This window comes from Colossoma macropomum, unplaced genomic scaffold, assembly GCF_904425465.1.
Source record: "Colossoma macropomum unplaced genomic scaffold, Colossoma_macropomum, whole genome shotgun sequence".
NCBI classification, from domain to species: domain Eukaryota; kingdom Metazoa; phylum Chordata; class Actinopteri; order Characiformes; family Serrasalmidae; genus Colossoma; species Colossoma macropomum.
Window position 1 is genome coordinate 17,985,268 of NW_023494800.1, and position 17,823 is coordinate 18,003,090.

The following is a 17,823-nucleotide window of genomic DNA, read 5'->3' on the forward strand; positions in this document are numbered from 1 at the left end:
CTGTTTAATTTGTGATTCAACAGGGTCAAGTCAAGGACCATCAGTTTCTCAGATCCAGCTCTTTGAAATAAAGGCATGTAAATGCTTGGTTTATTGAGACACAACCTGACATTCAAGTTCTTACTATATTTGAGTCAAGTGTCATTGAGATTTACAAGGCTAGTCCATGGCAACAACCCATGGCAAAAGTGAATTCCTTCTTAATTCCGTGTAGAGAGGCCTGTCAGGGTCAGTTATGTAATGTGTGTTTAAATAATTGCACCTCGTTCATCAGTGCAGGTGCAAGTTTGTTTTGCTATAGGAATTACATCTGTCAGAGAATATGTATTATCCAGTGGAATTTAGTTGACATCACTGGACTGTACGTTCATAGCAAAGATGTTAAGACAATAAATTAATTAAACTAATCTGCTACTCCTGCCTTTCTTTAACAGTGAGCAGGCACAGTCACTTGAAAGACTTTGTGCTGGTGCTGTCCATTGTAATTGGTGTGGCCGGGTGCTGGTTTGCCTACATCCAGAACCGCAACTCAAAAGACCACATGAGCAAGATGATAAAGGACCTTGACGGCCTGCAGAGAGCGGAGCACAGCCTGCTTGAACTGCAGCAGAAGTGAGTGTCTCTCCAGGTCTGATCTGTTCACTGTTTTGTGATTCTGGCAAAGTAAGAATTATGGATGGGATGATAAGCAACTTTGAAATATTGATAAATTGGGACAAAATTATTCAATAAATATACATCTTTTTCTTTATTTAAAACCAGAGGTAAATTACAGATGCATATTGTCAAGTTTTGAAAACGCACACATTAACACTAATGCTGTCTTGCACATCAGAGCTCATGGTTGCTCCTGTAGTTTCTTATTTTAATGCCCTAAGCTTTGAGGTGCCAGCCCTAGTAAGAGCTGTAGCATTGTTTACAGCTGGGGCTTTGGGGCCCTATCTAGTGGCAGTATGTACTTGCAAGCACTCAGAACAATATTTTGTTAATATTAGTTGTGCTGTCCTCACATGAGCTGACTAAACATGTTCAGCAAGCAACTGACAGCAGTAAGTAGCATTAAGACTGGCCAAAGAACTCTTGTTGGTATAGCTGTGGTGTTGTTATCTGAACAGAGAATCAAACCTTTGATTTTCTATGTGCAGGAAGACGGCATTTTCCACTACACTATCACTACTGTGTCATTGATACCAGCTCTTTGAGCTGCGTCCCTGCTACTTGGTCTTTTGAGCCTGATGTCTGAACTACATCCAGCAAATCTAACCCAGCAACTCTTTTAAATTAATATTTTAGGCTTTACTGTGTGACTTGCAGCACTGAATGACCACCATGTTTAAGTGTATGTTTTTGTATTTTTTTCTCTACAGACTAATTAAGCTACTTCTTTCAAATTTAACAAAATTCAAACATAATTCATAACACTTTTTTTCAGTATCGTGATATATCTCTGAGTCAAACAGTATCAGGGAAGGTCTCTGAGCTAGCTCAGTGTTTTCGCTCAATGATGGATGAGGGTTCAGGGAGACTTTTCTACTGAGTGTGCTGTTGACCCTGCCCTAATTGGATGATTGGCAGGTGGAAGTCTGTGAAAATGGAAATGAAATTAGGTTGTATACATTTTCAAAATCATTTTACCACAGAATGAGTGAAGTAGGCGAGAATATGTAATTCCAAATAGGAGAGGCGCTGTTTCTCTTTTTACATTTAAATTTTTGACATCTTTCTAGCTTGCTGTACTCTTTAATAACGCAGTTTCAGTTGCGTTATTAGACAGTGTAAATACATGTAAGATACATTACGTGTTAATCATCACGTTATCACCCTTATTGCATAATCACATGTAGTATTACCATGCAGTTCTGGAAATACATTAAAATACAGTAAATTTAAATAAAGCTACTTATAAAGCATCTAAATCCTTGTGTAAATAAAATGTCAGTACTGGTGTTCAAATTTGCAATTGCAGTATTAAATTTTCATTTTCATTTTGAGCCCAACATTGCATCTATGAGTGGAAAATTTAAATTCAGATATACAAAGCATTGCCATTTTGCATATCACATTTTCATTAATGCACCGTGACGTATCAAAACTCAAAAGTCGTTTTAGAGGCGTGCACAAGTTATTACATTAAAATTAAAAATTATGGTAAAACAAGAAACTTGTCTTTTAAATGTTAAATGCTTAACGCTTGTGTGGTGTTTCAATGTTTTCCAAAATAAAAAATGATGCGATTTATTATCATTTCAACCTCAGATTCCTTGGCCTTTGCTCATTTTCTGTGAAGAACATGTAAAATAACACATTTTCAGTGACTTCACACTGTTCACCCCCTACACATTTATATTACACATGGTGTTGGGGTGAACCTGCAGAGAATAAAAGTGTGGAGGTGCTGTGTCCCTTCACTCTGTTCTCCTCCTACATGGCCTGCTGTTTGTGTGTTTGTGCCTGTGTGTGTATGTGTTTGTAAATGTGTGTGTGTGTGTGTGTGAGGGTGGACAACATAGACAGGCTGCTGACTGGCTACAGCTGCTAAAGGAGAATCCTATGCTGGCCACTTGTAATATTTTAAACATCTGGTATTTTTACATAAATTGTTATGGTTGTGATATAAAAAACAATAATCCACCAGACCCACTGAGTAATAAAAACATGAACACCACACAAGGGTTAATATGACCAGGAATAAGAACTAGCAAGGTAAAAAAAGATATTTTTTTATGTTGACTTCAACAAAAAAATCTTACATAGTGCAGCTTTAAAGCCATTAGTATTTATTTTTTTGTCTCAATGAATTTCTGAACATATACAATTAATCTTTCCATGACGTTAATCTAATAGTGTGTGTGAGTAATATACAGGTGGGTTTGTCCTGTGTGTTTGCCCTGTGAGGAATTTGTGGTGTAGACCGTGTCCTTCATTACCTCTGCCTATCATACCCTGTGACGCTTTTAGAATGCGTCATAAGCGCACCCCTCTGATGCAGTGAAATGTCGTGTCATTACTGCCTGCCCTCTGCTGCCTGCCCTCCGCTGCCTCTACACACCTGCCAAAAACTTTGGAACACATAAAGAAAATCCAGATTACACTCTGCCACAACCCCGGGAATAAGTAGAATGCTATTGAGTATTTCTGGCATACACACACACACACACACACACACACACACACACTCTCATACACTATATCATATGTACAGCTGAATTCCTTTGGGGGCAATTGGTTGTGTGTGTCCAGCTGTTTCTAATATGATTAAACACTAAAGGTCCTGCGTGCTTCACTCCAACCACAACTGTACCCTTTAGCCCAAATTGATGTCAGAGAAGTGTAAAATGTATTACAGTGCAGGCAAAGTGACAGAGATGGTAAAAACTCAAAGATGCACTCCTTTTCCTGTAGAAGTCTTTTTTATTTCCTTTCAGTCACACTAAGTCCACCAGTGCTGATAGAGGCAGCGGATTCTGGCTGGGCGATGTAAGCCTGCTTCAAAAGTCCTTAAATGGCAAAAAGGACGGACAACTCTCCAGTGAATCCACTCTGTTTGTTTCAGACAATCGCACAGTCTTCAGACTGTTTTACTGCTCGTTGTGTCCAGCTGGAGATTTTAGCAGTGCCGTAGCGCAAAGCCGGGCTAAGCCTTTTATCACAGGTCACAGGTCCTTCAAAATCTATGATGCCTTTTTTCTCAGAAGTGCTCTAATTTAAACCCCTGTCCTTATAGGGTACGTAGCTCTTTTCCACTGCAGCAGATACTGTACAATCTCAGTTCCGTTTGTAGGCCTCATTTTTCCTGTCAGCCATTTTGTTTTATGTTAGCTGAAGCTCAGTATAATCCTACGACTGCTGAGCAGAAAATAAGGAAAAATAAAGCACTGACACAGCTGGAGTGGTCACTTTCAGTTACATTAGTAATCAACCAACCACTATTTAAACAGGCCAGACATAATAATGGACTTAAAAGTGTACAGTAGCAAACTATGTATAGCTTTTTCAGACTTTTTCATTAGATAGTGTTGTATGATTTGAGGTTAGAAATACTGTATAATTTGAGGTTATTTTTTAATATATAAAAACCCCATGTTGCAAAAAATGCATATAAATGAATGTTACTGTAATTGTAAATTGTATTTGATGATTTAAAGAAAAAAGTCACAAAAGTGAGCTTAATCTACTAATTGTGACACTTCTAGACAAAACATAAACCATAAAATATGCACATCTATATGTTCTCTCTGAGCAGTGCCCAATAGTTAGCAATACGTTAATGAAAGGCACTTAATCGCTAGTTCCAGTGAACTAGTTGGGCACTTGTGTGGCATGTCTCTCTCTGTCCTTCACAGTAAGTCCTGTTTGGAACAGAGTGCTGGCCACTCATTCACACCCTGACCTTCACCCAGTCAAACTGCTACAAGCAAGATTTTGTGGTTTGAATGTGAATGTGCTCAGTCCCTTACACTCTTTTTGGTGTTTGTTCTTCTTTCCCTTTCCCCCTCTCTTTTTCTCTCTCTGTCCCTCTGAGTGTAATGCTTGGCCTAGTCTACTGCCATATCAGTGTCAGTTTGATTTATACCTCACTTCCTGTTCTCTCTATGACTGCATCAGTGCTGTGTGAGATGGCTGCCATAGAACAGCTCTCACGCTTTTTTTATTTGCTTTTTTTTTAGTTTTGGTCACTTCTAGCCCCATTCTGTTTCATGTGTGGGTAAAATGGGTTGACAGCAAAGCTGTTCACATACTTGAAGTTTCACGGATGTTCATCCCAGTGTCAATTAGTTTGAAGGCTATTAATGGCTCACTTGAAAACAGGAGTGACGAAACAGCTATTTTTGAGAAAGCCACCAGTCGGATGTGGCTACACTCAGCCTTCCGTATCCAGGCTCTAGCTTGTTTGAGTGGTAGGAGTTAAACTGCAACAGGAGTTGCTGCAGGGAACAAGTCACCTCTTGTTTAGACAAAGCTCATCTGCTCTCTTTCACATCCTAACCATGAAGTGAGAAGAGGAAAGATTGTGGAGTATGTTTACTATATATCTTGCAGCACTCATAATGCAAAAACTGACAAGTATTTGCTGTCTTTGCTGCAGCTTTCCCCAACGCTCCCCCCTGCTGGTAGACTTAAGAACTGCAGCCAGTCTCTGTTTTGCACAGCCGTTTACCATAAAGCCTGTCATAAAATAAATGTGCTGAGCATACTGAGCGTAATGAAAATGTTCTGTATATTTTGAAAGGCCTTATCAGCTTACTCTGTTTCCTGTTTCATTACACATTGTTTTCATTCAAGAATCAGTTCTGTGATATGTTGATGCTGTTCAGTATGCTCCTTTGAAAAGCCTCTAAGATAATGGTGGTTAGCACATGATTATATAAATGATTTGTAGAGATATAATACAGCTTTTAGCAGCAGTTCTTTGGAGATGCACCAAGTTGCATCACAGAACAGGCTTTTTCCCAGCTTATTCACTTAAAGGGTCCATAGTCTAGCCCAGATTCTTCCTGCATTTCATTTTCCCCCTGAGCGCCGCTTATGATATTTGCTTGGTTTTAAGTACCAAAAATGCCAATTCAGTTTTACATGAGCATTTCACAATCTCTGTTTATGTCTCAGAATTAAACAGTCTGTTTCTGTTACTGTTCTTTTAACTTTAAGACTGATATTGTGCCTCATTCCAACAGCAGTTAGGCTGAAACACTTCCTATAAGCTTGATGTGAATGGGCAGAGCTAAGCTGCACTAAGCTGAATAGGCACATATATGTGAATATTTCTTTTGTGTCATCACAAAAAAAAAAAAACAAATTGAAAATGGGTCATTTTTGCAGCTTAGTTTCCATATATGGACTGGAGAGTGTGTGATACATTTAGAAACTTTAGTAATGTTTACATACTACATCAAGTTTATTATTTCAAAAAGTGAGGAAAATGTGGTTGTTCATGATATGAGCGCTTTAAAGGAATTGTTGGCCCAAACATAGTCCATCAGCCTGACGTTATAAGTTTACTTTCTCGTTTTACCCTGGAGCAAATATGGTAATATAGATAACAAGCAATAAACATTTACAGTTGTTAGTGTAGCCCTGTTAAAATGCTTGTTGATTTTGACAGAAAAAGAGCACAGTTAACCGCAGCATGTGTCTGTGTGTGTGTGCAGGCTGCAGATAGCGCAGGATGAGCACCGCTCAGTAGAAGTGGAGAAGGTAAATCTGGAGCAGAAGCTGAGAGATGAGATCGATGCGGCTAAGCAGGAGGCTCAGAGACTGCGAGAGTTGCGTGAGGGCACAGAGAACGAGCTGAGCCGCCAGAAATACGCTGAAGAGGAGCTGGAGCAGGTAACTCACATACTTAGTTTTTACACTGGGTCAGAACATGAGGCCATACATATGCTCCCTATGAATTACAGTCTTATGCAAAAGTATGGGCGCCCCCACTCAAATGACATGTATCCTACTCAGTCTGAATGTCCAGTAGACTGGTCATTTTTTCCCCAGGGATTCTAGCTCTATTGAAGTAGCTTTGTCACCACACTCACTTTGTCACCACACTCACTTATGTTTTATGTTTTCTTTTTTAATCTTGTCATAAACTAAAAAAAAATTGGCAGCTGGTAAGATAGATGTTCACTGCCTCTGAGACCAAATATAAGACATTCTGAACGTCCTGGATATTATTTCAGAACTGTTTTTGTATGTATGTCCTTCTAGAAGGTTCTGGGTGTGAAGGGGTAAAAAATAAAAAAGTAGATATTTATTCTACATATTCTACACAAATTTTGCAGTAAATTTTAATGTCTAGTAATCTGGATGTTTGGATTCAGTGGAGTAAATTAGGCTTTGATTAGTATAACAGATTCATGCATCACAAAACACAATCTTCAAAATCATGATTTTTGTTTATTTTGTTAAAAGCAAAATCTTGTGTATTTAGGAGTTACAGTAGATGATGTTCTTTGAATTTTGGGGTTATATAATATGTTTTTTTGGGGGGATTTCAATGGATTTCATTGTCCAGTGTACTAGATGTTGGAATCAGGCTCATGAAATTTGCAAGATTTTGAAACCTATTTATTATCAGGATCCAAACATAAAAAAGAAAGAAACATTATTTCTGTCCACGACGCTGGACTAGCGATGTGTAATATTACATATAAAACTATGCAATTTATAATACAGCTTATGTAATGTTTTTTAAGCTTTTTAAAGCTTTGATCTTGATTGTTTCAACAATTCATTTATTTTAGATATATAAACGCTTAAAACTAATATGAAAATTATTTATTTTAGAAGCTATTCATGCAGGAGTCCAGGTAGTTCCAAACGTTCAAGAGTGTTTTCTTGTAACTGTGCATACAGTAAACACATGAAAAGTTCAGTGCTTGCTTTGTGTCCCATGTTGGTAATAATAAATATGTTTGTATTTATATATATTTATTTATATTTTAAAAACTCTCACATTTCATGCACTGAACTCCAAATTCTGGACACTGAATGTTATATGTTTCCCAATGAACAAAAAAAAAAAATTTGAAATTATTCTTATCAAATATTATGTTATTTAGTGTGTACCAAAGAACATGTTTCATAACAAAACATTGTTATTGTTAAAGTTCCCCATCTCAGGACTGAGGAGGTTATTGTTGAAACACACAACTGCACATTTTAATGCACAATTACTACAAGAACTGTGCACTAAAATTTGAAGACAAATTGCACATTTGTGCTTGTTTTCTGTAGAGGATTTGCTAACTTATTTTCAGTCAGAAAAAAATAACAGAACATGTACTTTGACCGAGGGTGTGCAAACTGCATACTACTGCGTGTATATAATTTATAGCTGTGTATATTACATATTGTCTCTGTCAGAACAAAATCTCGCCTGTAAATAGTGGAATGTTTACAGCAGAAGGAAAAAGCATTCTTAACTTTTAATTTACATCATTTATTAAGATTTTTTTTCAAGTTATTTTCTATTGGTCCATTCATCATAAAATGTTCAGACAATGTAAAGAGGAACTTTAACAAAACTGGAGATACATTCTTATTACATACCTTCTGTATGTAATAAGAACGTTCTAAACCAACCCTAATCTTTACCTCGGTTACAAAAAGAAAACATTTTGACCTTCCTGTTAAAAATAAACATGTAGCTTTTGTAAAAAGCACTTTGCAACATCAAGAGTCATTTTATTTGTCCTGACAGGTTAGCCCTGTTAATCTCTGGATTTTTTACAAAATCAGTACATGCAGGAAATATATGCAAACAAACATGCACACAAACATTGCAAAACACATGTGTTATGAACTAGTGCAGTCACTTCTGAATTTTATTCTGGTCCTCAGTCTGTGTGTGTGTGTCGTAGGTACGCATGGCTCTGAAGAAGGCAGAGAAAGAGCTGGAGTCGAGGAGGTCCTGGTCTCCTCCTGAGCCTTTACAAAAGTGGCTGCAGCTCACACACGAAGTGGAGGTGCAGTACTACAATATAAAGAAGCAGAACGCTGAGAGACAGCTCTTGGTGGCTAAAGAAGGGGTGAGACCATCGCACATACTTAACTGTGTTCACACACACTCTTCATTTTTCCACACAGAGGAGAAGATTGTTTCACCTGCATTTATAAATTTGATAACACATGGTTTATTTGTGATGGCAGGCAGAGAAGATTAAGAAGAAGAGAGGCACACTCTTCGGAACATTCCATGTGGCTCACAGCTCCTCACTGGATGATGTTGATCACAAAATTTTGTCAGCCAAGTGAGTGTATGATGAGAGCAGAAATAAACCACACGAAAGTAAACACTCAAATGCTTCAAGCTGCTCAAAACTGTTTTCATGTGGACGAGTCCTAAAATTGCATGTCACCTGAAAATACATAATAATTGGTAGAGATGCACCGACATTTCAGCCACCGAAGCATTTCTTCTGTAAATGGTCAGAAGTGGCCTTTTCGGTGTTCAGCCTGAAGTAAAAGGTCTGAAAATGTTGTCTGGAAAAAAATAAATAAATAGGACTGCTGTAATAAGTCAAAGTCTAAAACTTAACAAATCATTTGAAAGATCTGATAATGAAAAAAGTAACTGTTTAAAAATGCTGTGTGTTTGCTTCACTCTCCTGATTGCGATGTCCAAAGACTGGCAACTAAACATTCTTGTCTTCTTTCAGCAGTCCATGGTTGTTTGGTAACAATAACGTACTCTAAAAGTGAGGTACACTTACTGGCACCAACACAGTGTGTTGATCCACACCAGCGCTCCATGACTACAAGCACTGTTCGATTTCACAGCACACCACACAACATTTTGGCATTACTACATTAAATTAAAGCCATACTGAGACCACAGAAAGCCTTAGTGTATCATGTGGCTTAAAATTTACACAAAGAAAGGCAGCCGGTCTTTCAGGCAAACAGACAAATGCTAATAGTAAGATAGCTCAGCTAATGTTACTATTCAAGCCTTTTTCAGCTCATATCTTTAAGCTCAAAAACAGCCAGTCTGTGAAGAGGTAGTAAATGGATGCCAAGCGTGATAAGTGATGCTGAACCCTTTTTTAAATTTAATTTATATGAGTAGAGTGGTAAAATGAACCTGAACCTGGTGTTTTTGCACTCTCCCTGCTGGCATTCTGTAGTAGGACTTTGCTACGTGACATGGCGCTGCGCTGTGCAACGTCTGGTGTCCGGGTCCGATGGCCTGAAAGGAACTATATCTAATGCCGGAAAAACTGTTTATCTCAATCATTTTTAATAGTAACTTAAAGTAACTGGAAAATTCTATCATACGTTATTTGTTGTAGCTGTTTTGTAAAAGAAATAAGCCATTTGAGGCCATGCATTACAGTGATTTTATCACAGGTAAGGGGGTTTTTACTCCTTACCTCTGATAAAATCACTGTAATGCTAAGCCTTTTGTGGCTTATTGCCTTATTTACTGGTATTAACCCAGTTTCCATCTTGTTTTCTTTCTGTCTCCCACACAGACAGGCTCTGGGTGAGGTGACAGCAGCTCTGAGAGAGAAGCTCTATCGCTGGCAGCAGATTGAGTATTTCACAGGTTTGGCCCTCGTGAATAACCCAGGCCTGTCCTCTCTGGCCTCTGCACTCAACCTGGACCCTGCCTTCTTGGGCATCCGCCCTCCCACCCCACAGAACCTGCTGCTGTCCGATGATTTGGATGACATGGACGAGGACATACTGTCTCCTGGAACCCTGCGCTGTGAGTTTTCCATACACTTACCCTTATACCATTTTTTGAAAGAATAATTTAGCTAAGAAACACATTTACACAAATTTCCTCTTACTTCAAATATAGTCACTAAGCCAAGACATGCTTGGTGTCTGAAGTTTGCTTCTTAAATTTTTGCAATGAAGGTATGAGGCTAATGCAGCTAATATGTAATGGAAGCTTATACCTCACCACCTAACATTATGCAGACTGCATGCCTTAATCATCACATACTTGGTTTCAGTTGGTAAGTAATCTCAAAGCAGACTTGCTTATTAGGGATTCAGTCACAGTGAGTGATTGGGTGGTTACCTCACCATTGATTTTTCCAAATACCAATGAAAATCTCTGTCTGCATGTTAGTTTCCTTAAACCAGCCTATTTTAGCTGTGACTCTCTCAGTGCAGACTAACCCTGAAACACACTATAGCACTATTTCTTCATGTTTCAGCACTTAAAGAGGATATGTAAACTTCATTGTTAGTCAGTAATGTCACACACAGCGTTTTACCAAACACATGACAAAACATAGCATTATCGTTCATAACTACATCAAACAACAACTTTGCAGACATCCAAGCACTCTTTCCCAACTCAGCTTCGCAATGTCTACTTTCAGGCACTTTGTTTAAGCTAATAATGACAATGGAATATCACTTAACTGGGAGTTTTTTGTAAAGGTCATTCTAAATTATATATTATAAAATTCCCCAACATTAGCCTAATGAGAACAACTGCCTTAAACAGCACGGTGGCCCACAGATATCTCAGAAAAACATTAATTAAATTAGGCTGCTGTTTATAGCAACAGTTTCAATGTGGCAAGGGATTAAATCTTTCCTTTTTTTATTGAATATTGACATATTGAATGTATTAAAAACATTCAGTTTAGAGAGCAAAGAAATTGTTAAAAATTAACGTTGAAGGATAATGCTCAAATATATTGAGTTAAATCCCTGTGTGAGTTATAATGATTTTTCATTTAATTTTAACCACCTGCTTAATAGCCTGATACTGTGATATGTTTGAATAGGTTATCTTACCCTGAAAATGTCAAACAATAACACCCCTTTTTCCAAAGAAGAGTAAGTCGCATAGCTACAAAAAGTAGAAACAGGCATCTGGAAGCATAAATTTTGTCAGTACTCTTATCCATTCTTATAAATAACATTGTGGCATACTTTGTCATAAACCACATAAGCAAATCTGTTTGAGATTACTTAACATCTTGATGTGGTTTCTGGCAAGTGTGTGATGATCTCAAACATGTGTTGACAAATCTGGGGTAAGAGGAACTTTGTGTAAATTTGATTTTTGCTGAACACATTCCTTTTACTTTGCATTTTTCTGCTCAGTGTGTAGCACTGGATAGTTATACTGAATCCTAACTTTCTGCTTTCCTTTGAATGACTGATACTAGTTGGTCTAGGTCTACAGTTTCAGGGAAATTTGGTCTTTATAAAGCTATATTTTTACTGACTGATGTCTGCAGATGCCGCCTGGCAGATGGACCGGCGGGTGAGCGACCTTTGGCCTGTGGCCTCTGAGAGCCAGTCCCTGTGGAAGCATTCTGGTTGGCATCGCCCTCCTTATTTTCTAAACGGCTTCCTCTGTATCCCTTCTACTGTCCTTTTATTGACTTTATTTTCTGTCTGCCTCTGTGGAAATTGCGCTACTAACCCGTAAGCAGGCAGCAGGATACTGGAGTTTCCTTTTTGGAATAATGAAAAGTAAAATATAAAATGTACCATAACTTTTACACAGGCCACATTTTCTGCTTTTTTCCTTGATATGTTAAATTGAGCACATCAACAGTAACTGTACATTAAAATGTGCAGAAGTGTGTTCTCTGTGGAGGATGTGTACATATTTTTACTCAGAAAATACACAAAACATAATTTGGCAGGGGTCGCCTAAACTTTTGTGTACGACTGTAATTACATACCAAAGCTACCTGTCTACCTAAATATAAATAAATACCCAAAGCGTTCTTTCCATACGGGACCTTTCCACGTCCACTCAGGTCCACTGAGTATTAGCATAAAACATAGATATTCTTGCTCATGACTTCTGGAATGATGACTCCATGTGCCATGAATGTGAATCAGTTGTGTAACAACATGTTGAGAGAGTTGTAGGATGTGTTGCAGCGCTGTGCAGGTAGTCTAACATGGCCCAGTCTTCATTCCAAGTAAAACAAGATGGTGATCCTAGGCCTGCACTCAAAGACAACTCACAATAACACCCACAAAATCAAAAGATCCTTATTTTTTCATCAAATTCACTCAAAGACTAATCAAAACCTTTTGTTCTTTTAAGCTGCCACTAGTGCAGCTGAATCTGATCCACTAATTCATCAGATGCCTTAATGCATATTCCAACTTTTTATGCAGTCAGAACACTAACTTTTTCTTCTTTCCATGGCAACTAACCCATAACTAGAGCGGCAACAGTTCCCTGTGGATAGTGGGACTCTCTGTAAGGCAAAATGCAAAAATCCACTCTCAGTGTTTATCTTTGCTTATCTGTGCACCTTTTACATCCTCTGAATTCTGTAATTGATCATGTTGAGTGTTCCAGTGTTGTGCTGTGGTGTTGCTGCTTGATTATAATGTCTTCCTCTATCATATAGTTCGTGGCACTTCCTGTTCATCATCAGCCTTCCCGTAACGTTTCTGTTTTCACTCACAAACCGCAGTGTGGTTCACCGTCATTGTCAGTTCTGTGCTCCTTTCGGCTGTGTTTCCAGCAGTAATATTTCTATCTTTTACTGGGAGGCTGGTCAAAGCTGACTTACAGCAAAGTTGTAATGTACTAAGAGATCTTTCACTGTGGGTAAGACTAGGTTATCATACCCCTCCATAACAGTTTGGCTCAGAATTTAAAAGGCTAAAATTCTGATTAAAATTAAAGTAAAAAAATATCAGCTATTATAATATCATGTTTGCAAAACTTAAATAGTACTGTATTGCATTATAAGACTGTCAGGTGTCAAATTAAGTTCTCAATTAATAATGTATTAATATCAAATATCAGAATTAATATCTAATATCAAACAGCAGAAACATCTTAAAGAACACAAACTCTCACATGTGGAACTGTAAAGTACTTTCCGTTCTAAAAAGCACCTCACAAATTAGTCCCGTGGGGCCAAGCTTGATCTCGACCAGAATGTTTAAGGACAACAGTGAAGAATATCGGGCTAAGTGTGGGTGGGAATGTAGATTTATTAGGTTGGAAACAAACTGAGTGTGAAATTTTTACAACCAGTTGAGTGCCTCTTGAAGACAGAGCTCAAAGGAGGTAGTGATGGTGCGCTTGTCAACACTGCCTGACAGACAACAAGCTTGTCATTAGCCTATGGATATAACGCAGTTAGCATGGCTGAAAAGTGCCCCCAAAAGTCTCCAAATAAGTATATAGATGTGTGTTGTGTTACATGAAGTGAAAATAAGCATTACTTTTTGAAAAAGAAAAACAGTTCCATTATTTAACTGTAGTGGTTTGTTAGCAGCAGTGTTTTCCTTGCGTTATCAAGTGTACTCTGAATGTTAAAAGAGCACAGACTGGAGGAATTTGGGGGCGGATGTTTGAGAGGCTGTTTCCTTGTTAGCAGTGGATCCAGTTGCAACCCAGTACCAAAAGTTTTAACGAAGTTGTGTGTTCTTGAAGATCACGCTTAGCCCTGCAAGACTATTCACAAGTGAACTGTGTTATACACACACAAAAAAATCACTTTCTGTCCTTAACTTCTTTGGTATAATTCTTCCATTCCTAGTGATTTATTATCAGGATTACTATCAATGCTGATAAATGTGGAACCTCAATCAGCCGATTTGCTGAACGGTATATCGATAGAGCTCTACAGAATAGTCCCTCGGTAACTTCTTGTCTCTGTGTGTTGTTTTCTACAGCTCCCAATCTGGTGTCCCTGCGGCCGCGGCTCGGAGACCCCGCGCAGACCCTCAGCTCTCAGAGGTGGGTAGAGGGGGATCAGGCTGAGGCAGGACCCCAGTGTGCCCCTCAGCCCCCCACCCGCCCATATGCACGACAGGCTCGCAGTCATTCCATAGGCCACCTGGAGTTCCGGCCCATGCCCTCTCTCTCCTCTTCTCTCTCTCACCCCTCTATCATCTGCACTGCCGCTCCTTCTCTCCTACAGTCACTCTCTTCTTCCTCCGGCTCTCGTTTCGCTGGCCTGCTCTACCGCTCCTCCTACTGCCACTCTGTGGAGACAGTGTCCGGCCTGCCCCCTGCTGGGTTTAGTGCTGCACACCCACGCCAGAGAGCCGGAAGCATTGGGTACCTCACATTCTCCTGCTGTGAGGGTGGAGCTAACCGCGTGTGCTGATTAACACCTTAAGATAATGAGAATTGTCAAAAACATTTTTTCATTATTGATGATAAGCGTTTGATTATTAATAAAATGATCATGCTGTTCTGTTCTTCAGTCCAGAGCAGCAAAGGCATGAACTTCGAACAGTTGACCTATGCATGTTCTGCAAATGCAAAAATCCCATTTAACCTAATGAGATATTGTAGCACCCATGTTTTCTGTCAAAGTATATAATTTAAGTGTTATTAATTTCTAATTACACTTATTTTGTGTGCATATGAAATGTCATGCTGTTAGGATAGATCAGAAGTAGTATGTGTTTGTTATTTTCATGCTGAGCTACACGTAGCTTATGCAATATGGTAAAATAGCTCAAGGCAACATATTGTCATGCTTGTATTTCTTTTCCACCCAAATGTGTGCCTTTTACTCGCTGGACAGTGAGAGAAAGGAGGTCTCCCTGTTCACTTTCAACAGCACAAACCAGTTTGGCAGTTAAGTGTTAGCTGGCTAGCTATTTTCATGTTGAAATTATGGATAGCCTGAGTCAAGACACTACTCAGATTTAAAATTGAGCGTTAGGAAATGCATATCAGTAATTTATTATCTGTAGCGTGCTGTGTAAAAGTACATGTAATCAGATTTTTGGCTGTGTTGTCCAGCCCTACCTAAGTTGATTCTACGTGTTGCTGAGCTTAGCAGCATATATGTTAACACCATCAAGAATGTTTAAACTTACTGCTTTTACAACTGCTTTTTCATATGAATGTGCTTTTCTACATTCCGAGCTTAATTCACTCATGCTTTTTCTAACGTTTCAGATTGCGACTTTTCTCAAACTTTGCTTGCTTGCCTTCCGCCAATACTAATCCAGGGCTTGATTTCCTTGCCCAGTTTGTTTCAGCCCTGTGGGGTTTTGCAGTTTGCCTGAGCTTTCAATCGCTTTATCCCTGTATTGTCCATGCTGGACCTCCCAAATGAGCAGAAACTACTTAAAGATTTACATGAGTAAAATAAATCTTTTTTGTGTCTGTTATGACCTTTCTGACTTTTGATTTGTTTTTATCCTTTTAAGACATTTGAGCTCTTGCTACAGAAACTGCTGAATGTATGTAGAACATACAATACACACTAAGCTCTCTTGCTTTTTTCCCTTTCACCAGGGATCTAAACCGGTCTGACTCCGACTCCTCACTGTCTCAGTCTCAGTATGGTGAGGGTCAGCGTTCGTCCACTCCGCTGGGCACCAGGCCCATGTTCTCCAAACCTAATGGAGCTGGAGGCAGCTTAGGGGACAGCCCGCTGCTCCAGAAGAAACTGTTTAGCATGGAGAAGTGTGCCAGCCTGGGAGAGATTCACATCCAGTCCAGTGGCCTGACCTCGGCCGAGTCCACCCGCTCTCTCAGCCCCACCACCAATGATGTAGATAGGCCAAAGAGCAGTGGCCGCTCTCCACAGCTAACGGGCAAGAGGAGCCCAGGGGACGAGGACAGTGGCTCAACAGGAGAGGACACAGAGGCCTCCAGCTCCAGCCGCAAGAAACACACCTTCCCCAGGATCTTCAACAAGCAGAAGCAGAAGAAATAGCAGTGACGGGCCTAACTCAAACCTAAAAAAGTGCTTTTAAAAGTTTCACCAAAATATAGGAGTAGAAACTATAACACACAAAGTGTACAGTCACATTTAAAAGGACTACATCCTTTAAAAGACACCAGTACTGTCTGTATAGGTCTAAGGGAGCATCTACTGTGTGATTTTCAAAATATATGTTTTGTATTTTGGTTTATTGAGTGCTTGTTGGCTGATGGAACATATTAGTGCTGTGAAGAAATGTGTGATTTTTTAAGGTAAAATTATTTATTCTGCAGATTAGGGACCCCCCCCCCATTTTTAGCCATTTAAAGCTTTGTTTATATTTTAATACAGGCTTTGTGTGCTTTCCGTCTACAGGCCTGGACACACTGAGGAGATGTGACAAAACTATTATCATGAATTAAAATATCATAACAGCACCCAGTTAATCTTAGGGTGCACTGTAACCTGTAAAGACAAACTTCAGTAATCTGTTTTGTTCCGATTATCTTGCTCACTGTCATACCAGACCTGCACGGGTACGAGACTCAGAAAGATGGAAATGTTTATCTATTTTTATTAAATGCATGAACACAAAAGCCCCACAACGTCTTGTCCAGTATGTGCACACAACCAGTTTTTTTATCAACACCTAAGCCAAATCATTGTCTGTATGTTGAATTGACCATGTTCATACCTGTATACAGCCTTTTATTGCCATGTTTTATATGTGATGTTGCATACTTGCCCATATCTGACTGCTTACATTCAGACTCAGCACTGACAGGTCAGTGAAGAGTTTATTTATTTATTTTTTTAAGCCTTTAGCATTATTTAGTTAGGGCTATAACCAAAATACTGGCAGATACACCAGACCCATCCTACACGTATTTTGACTTATTAGTGGCATCACTGGACTTGCAAATGCTTTTTCGTGTACATGTGGATTTACTGCAATGCATGTGTCTAAAGATTTTTGCTCTGGACTTTAAATAAATGTATTTAATTGATTTAAAGCTATATTTATTTCACTCATAGACAGATTTCAATATATTTCTTTTTTATTTGATACATAAAAGTTTGAGGTATTGCTAATACATTCACCCCACCCACCCAGTCATTCATGTACTTCCGCCCCTGTACTCAGGCTAGCTTGAGCAAGTTGAGCCTTGCTTACTCCGCCTATTTTTTTTTTCACCGCACACTAATGAAGTCTTGACTGCCTTACAGCCTGAAACTTTTCTTTTTCTGCTTAAACTCAAATTTTGTATAGTTTCATGATCATCATTTCTTCTCAAACTGCAGGATTTTAAGTCCCTGCTTTCCAACACTAAAACTGTCCTGATCGAGGCTTTATGACTGTTCCATTCACTGAGATTATGCTTGAGTAAAGGAATCTGTGTATAAATACCAGTGGAAATGTTTTAACCTGCCCTCTGCACCCACTTCAGCAGCACATTTACTGCTGGTCTAAAGGTTTGTTTGCATCAGGACTGATGATGTAACCAAAAGGCAACACACTATCTGGGCATGCTCATCTGAGTTTAGAGAGGAGATGTAAATCCAGAGAGCTTTTCAGCGTCAGACTCTTCAGCAATCTACCAGCAAAGCCAAGTTTAGAGATGTTACCATGGAGCTTGGAGTAAACCTACAGTATGTCTCCTGCTCCCCTGAATAGCTAATCTATCTCATCCAGAGAGGA

The 17,823-nt window shown here is 39.0% G+C and overlaps 1 protein-coding gene across 2 annotated transcripts in view; it reads left to right on the plus strand.

The window, feature by feature from the left end:
* Positions 1–17,131, plus strand: part of stim1b (stromal interaction molecule 1b) — a 38,387-nt gene extending 21,256 nt beyond the window's left edge. The window contains exons 7-14 of one of the 2 annotated variants that reach the window (XM_036587673.1): positions 435–612; positions 6,150–6,327; positions 8,355–8,522; positions 8,644–8,744; positions 9,969–10,204; positions 11,706–11,786; positions 14,128–14,515; positions 15,713–17,131. In XM_036587673.1, coding sequence (XP_036443566.1) covers positions 435–612; positions 6,150–6,327; positions 8,355–8,522; positions 8,644–8,744; positions 9,969–10,204; positions 11,706–11,786; positions 14,128–14,515; positions 15,713–16,136 — 1,754 coding nt within the window. In that variant the 3' untranslated portion in view covers positions 16,137–17,131. The remainder of the gene's footprint in view (positions 1–434; positions 613–6,149; positions 6,328–8,354; positions 8,523–8,643; positions 8,745–9,968; positions 10,205–11,705; positions 11,787–14,127; positions 14,516–15,712) is intronic. The other variant, XM_036587672.1, reaches the window with a different exon arrangement.
* Positions 17,132–17,823: the final 692 nt, after the last annotated feature.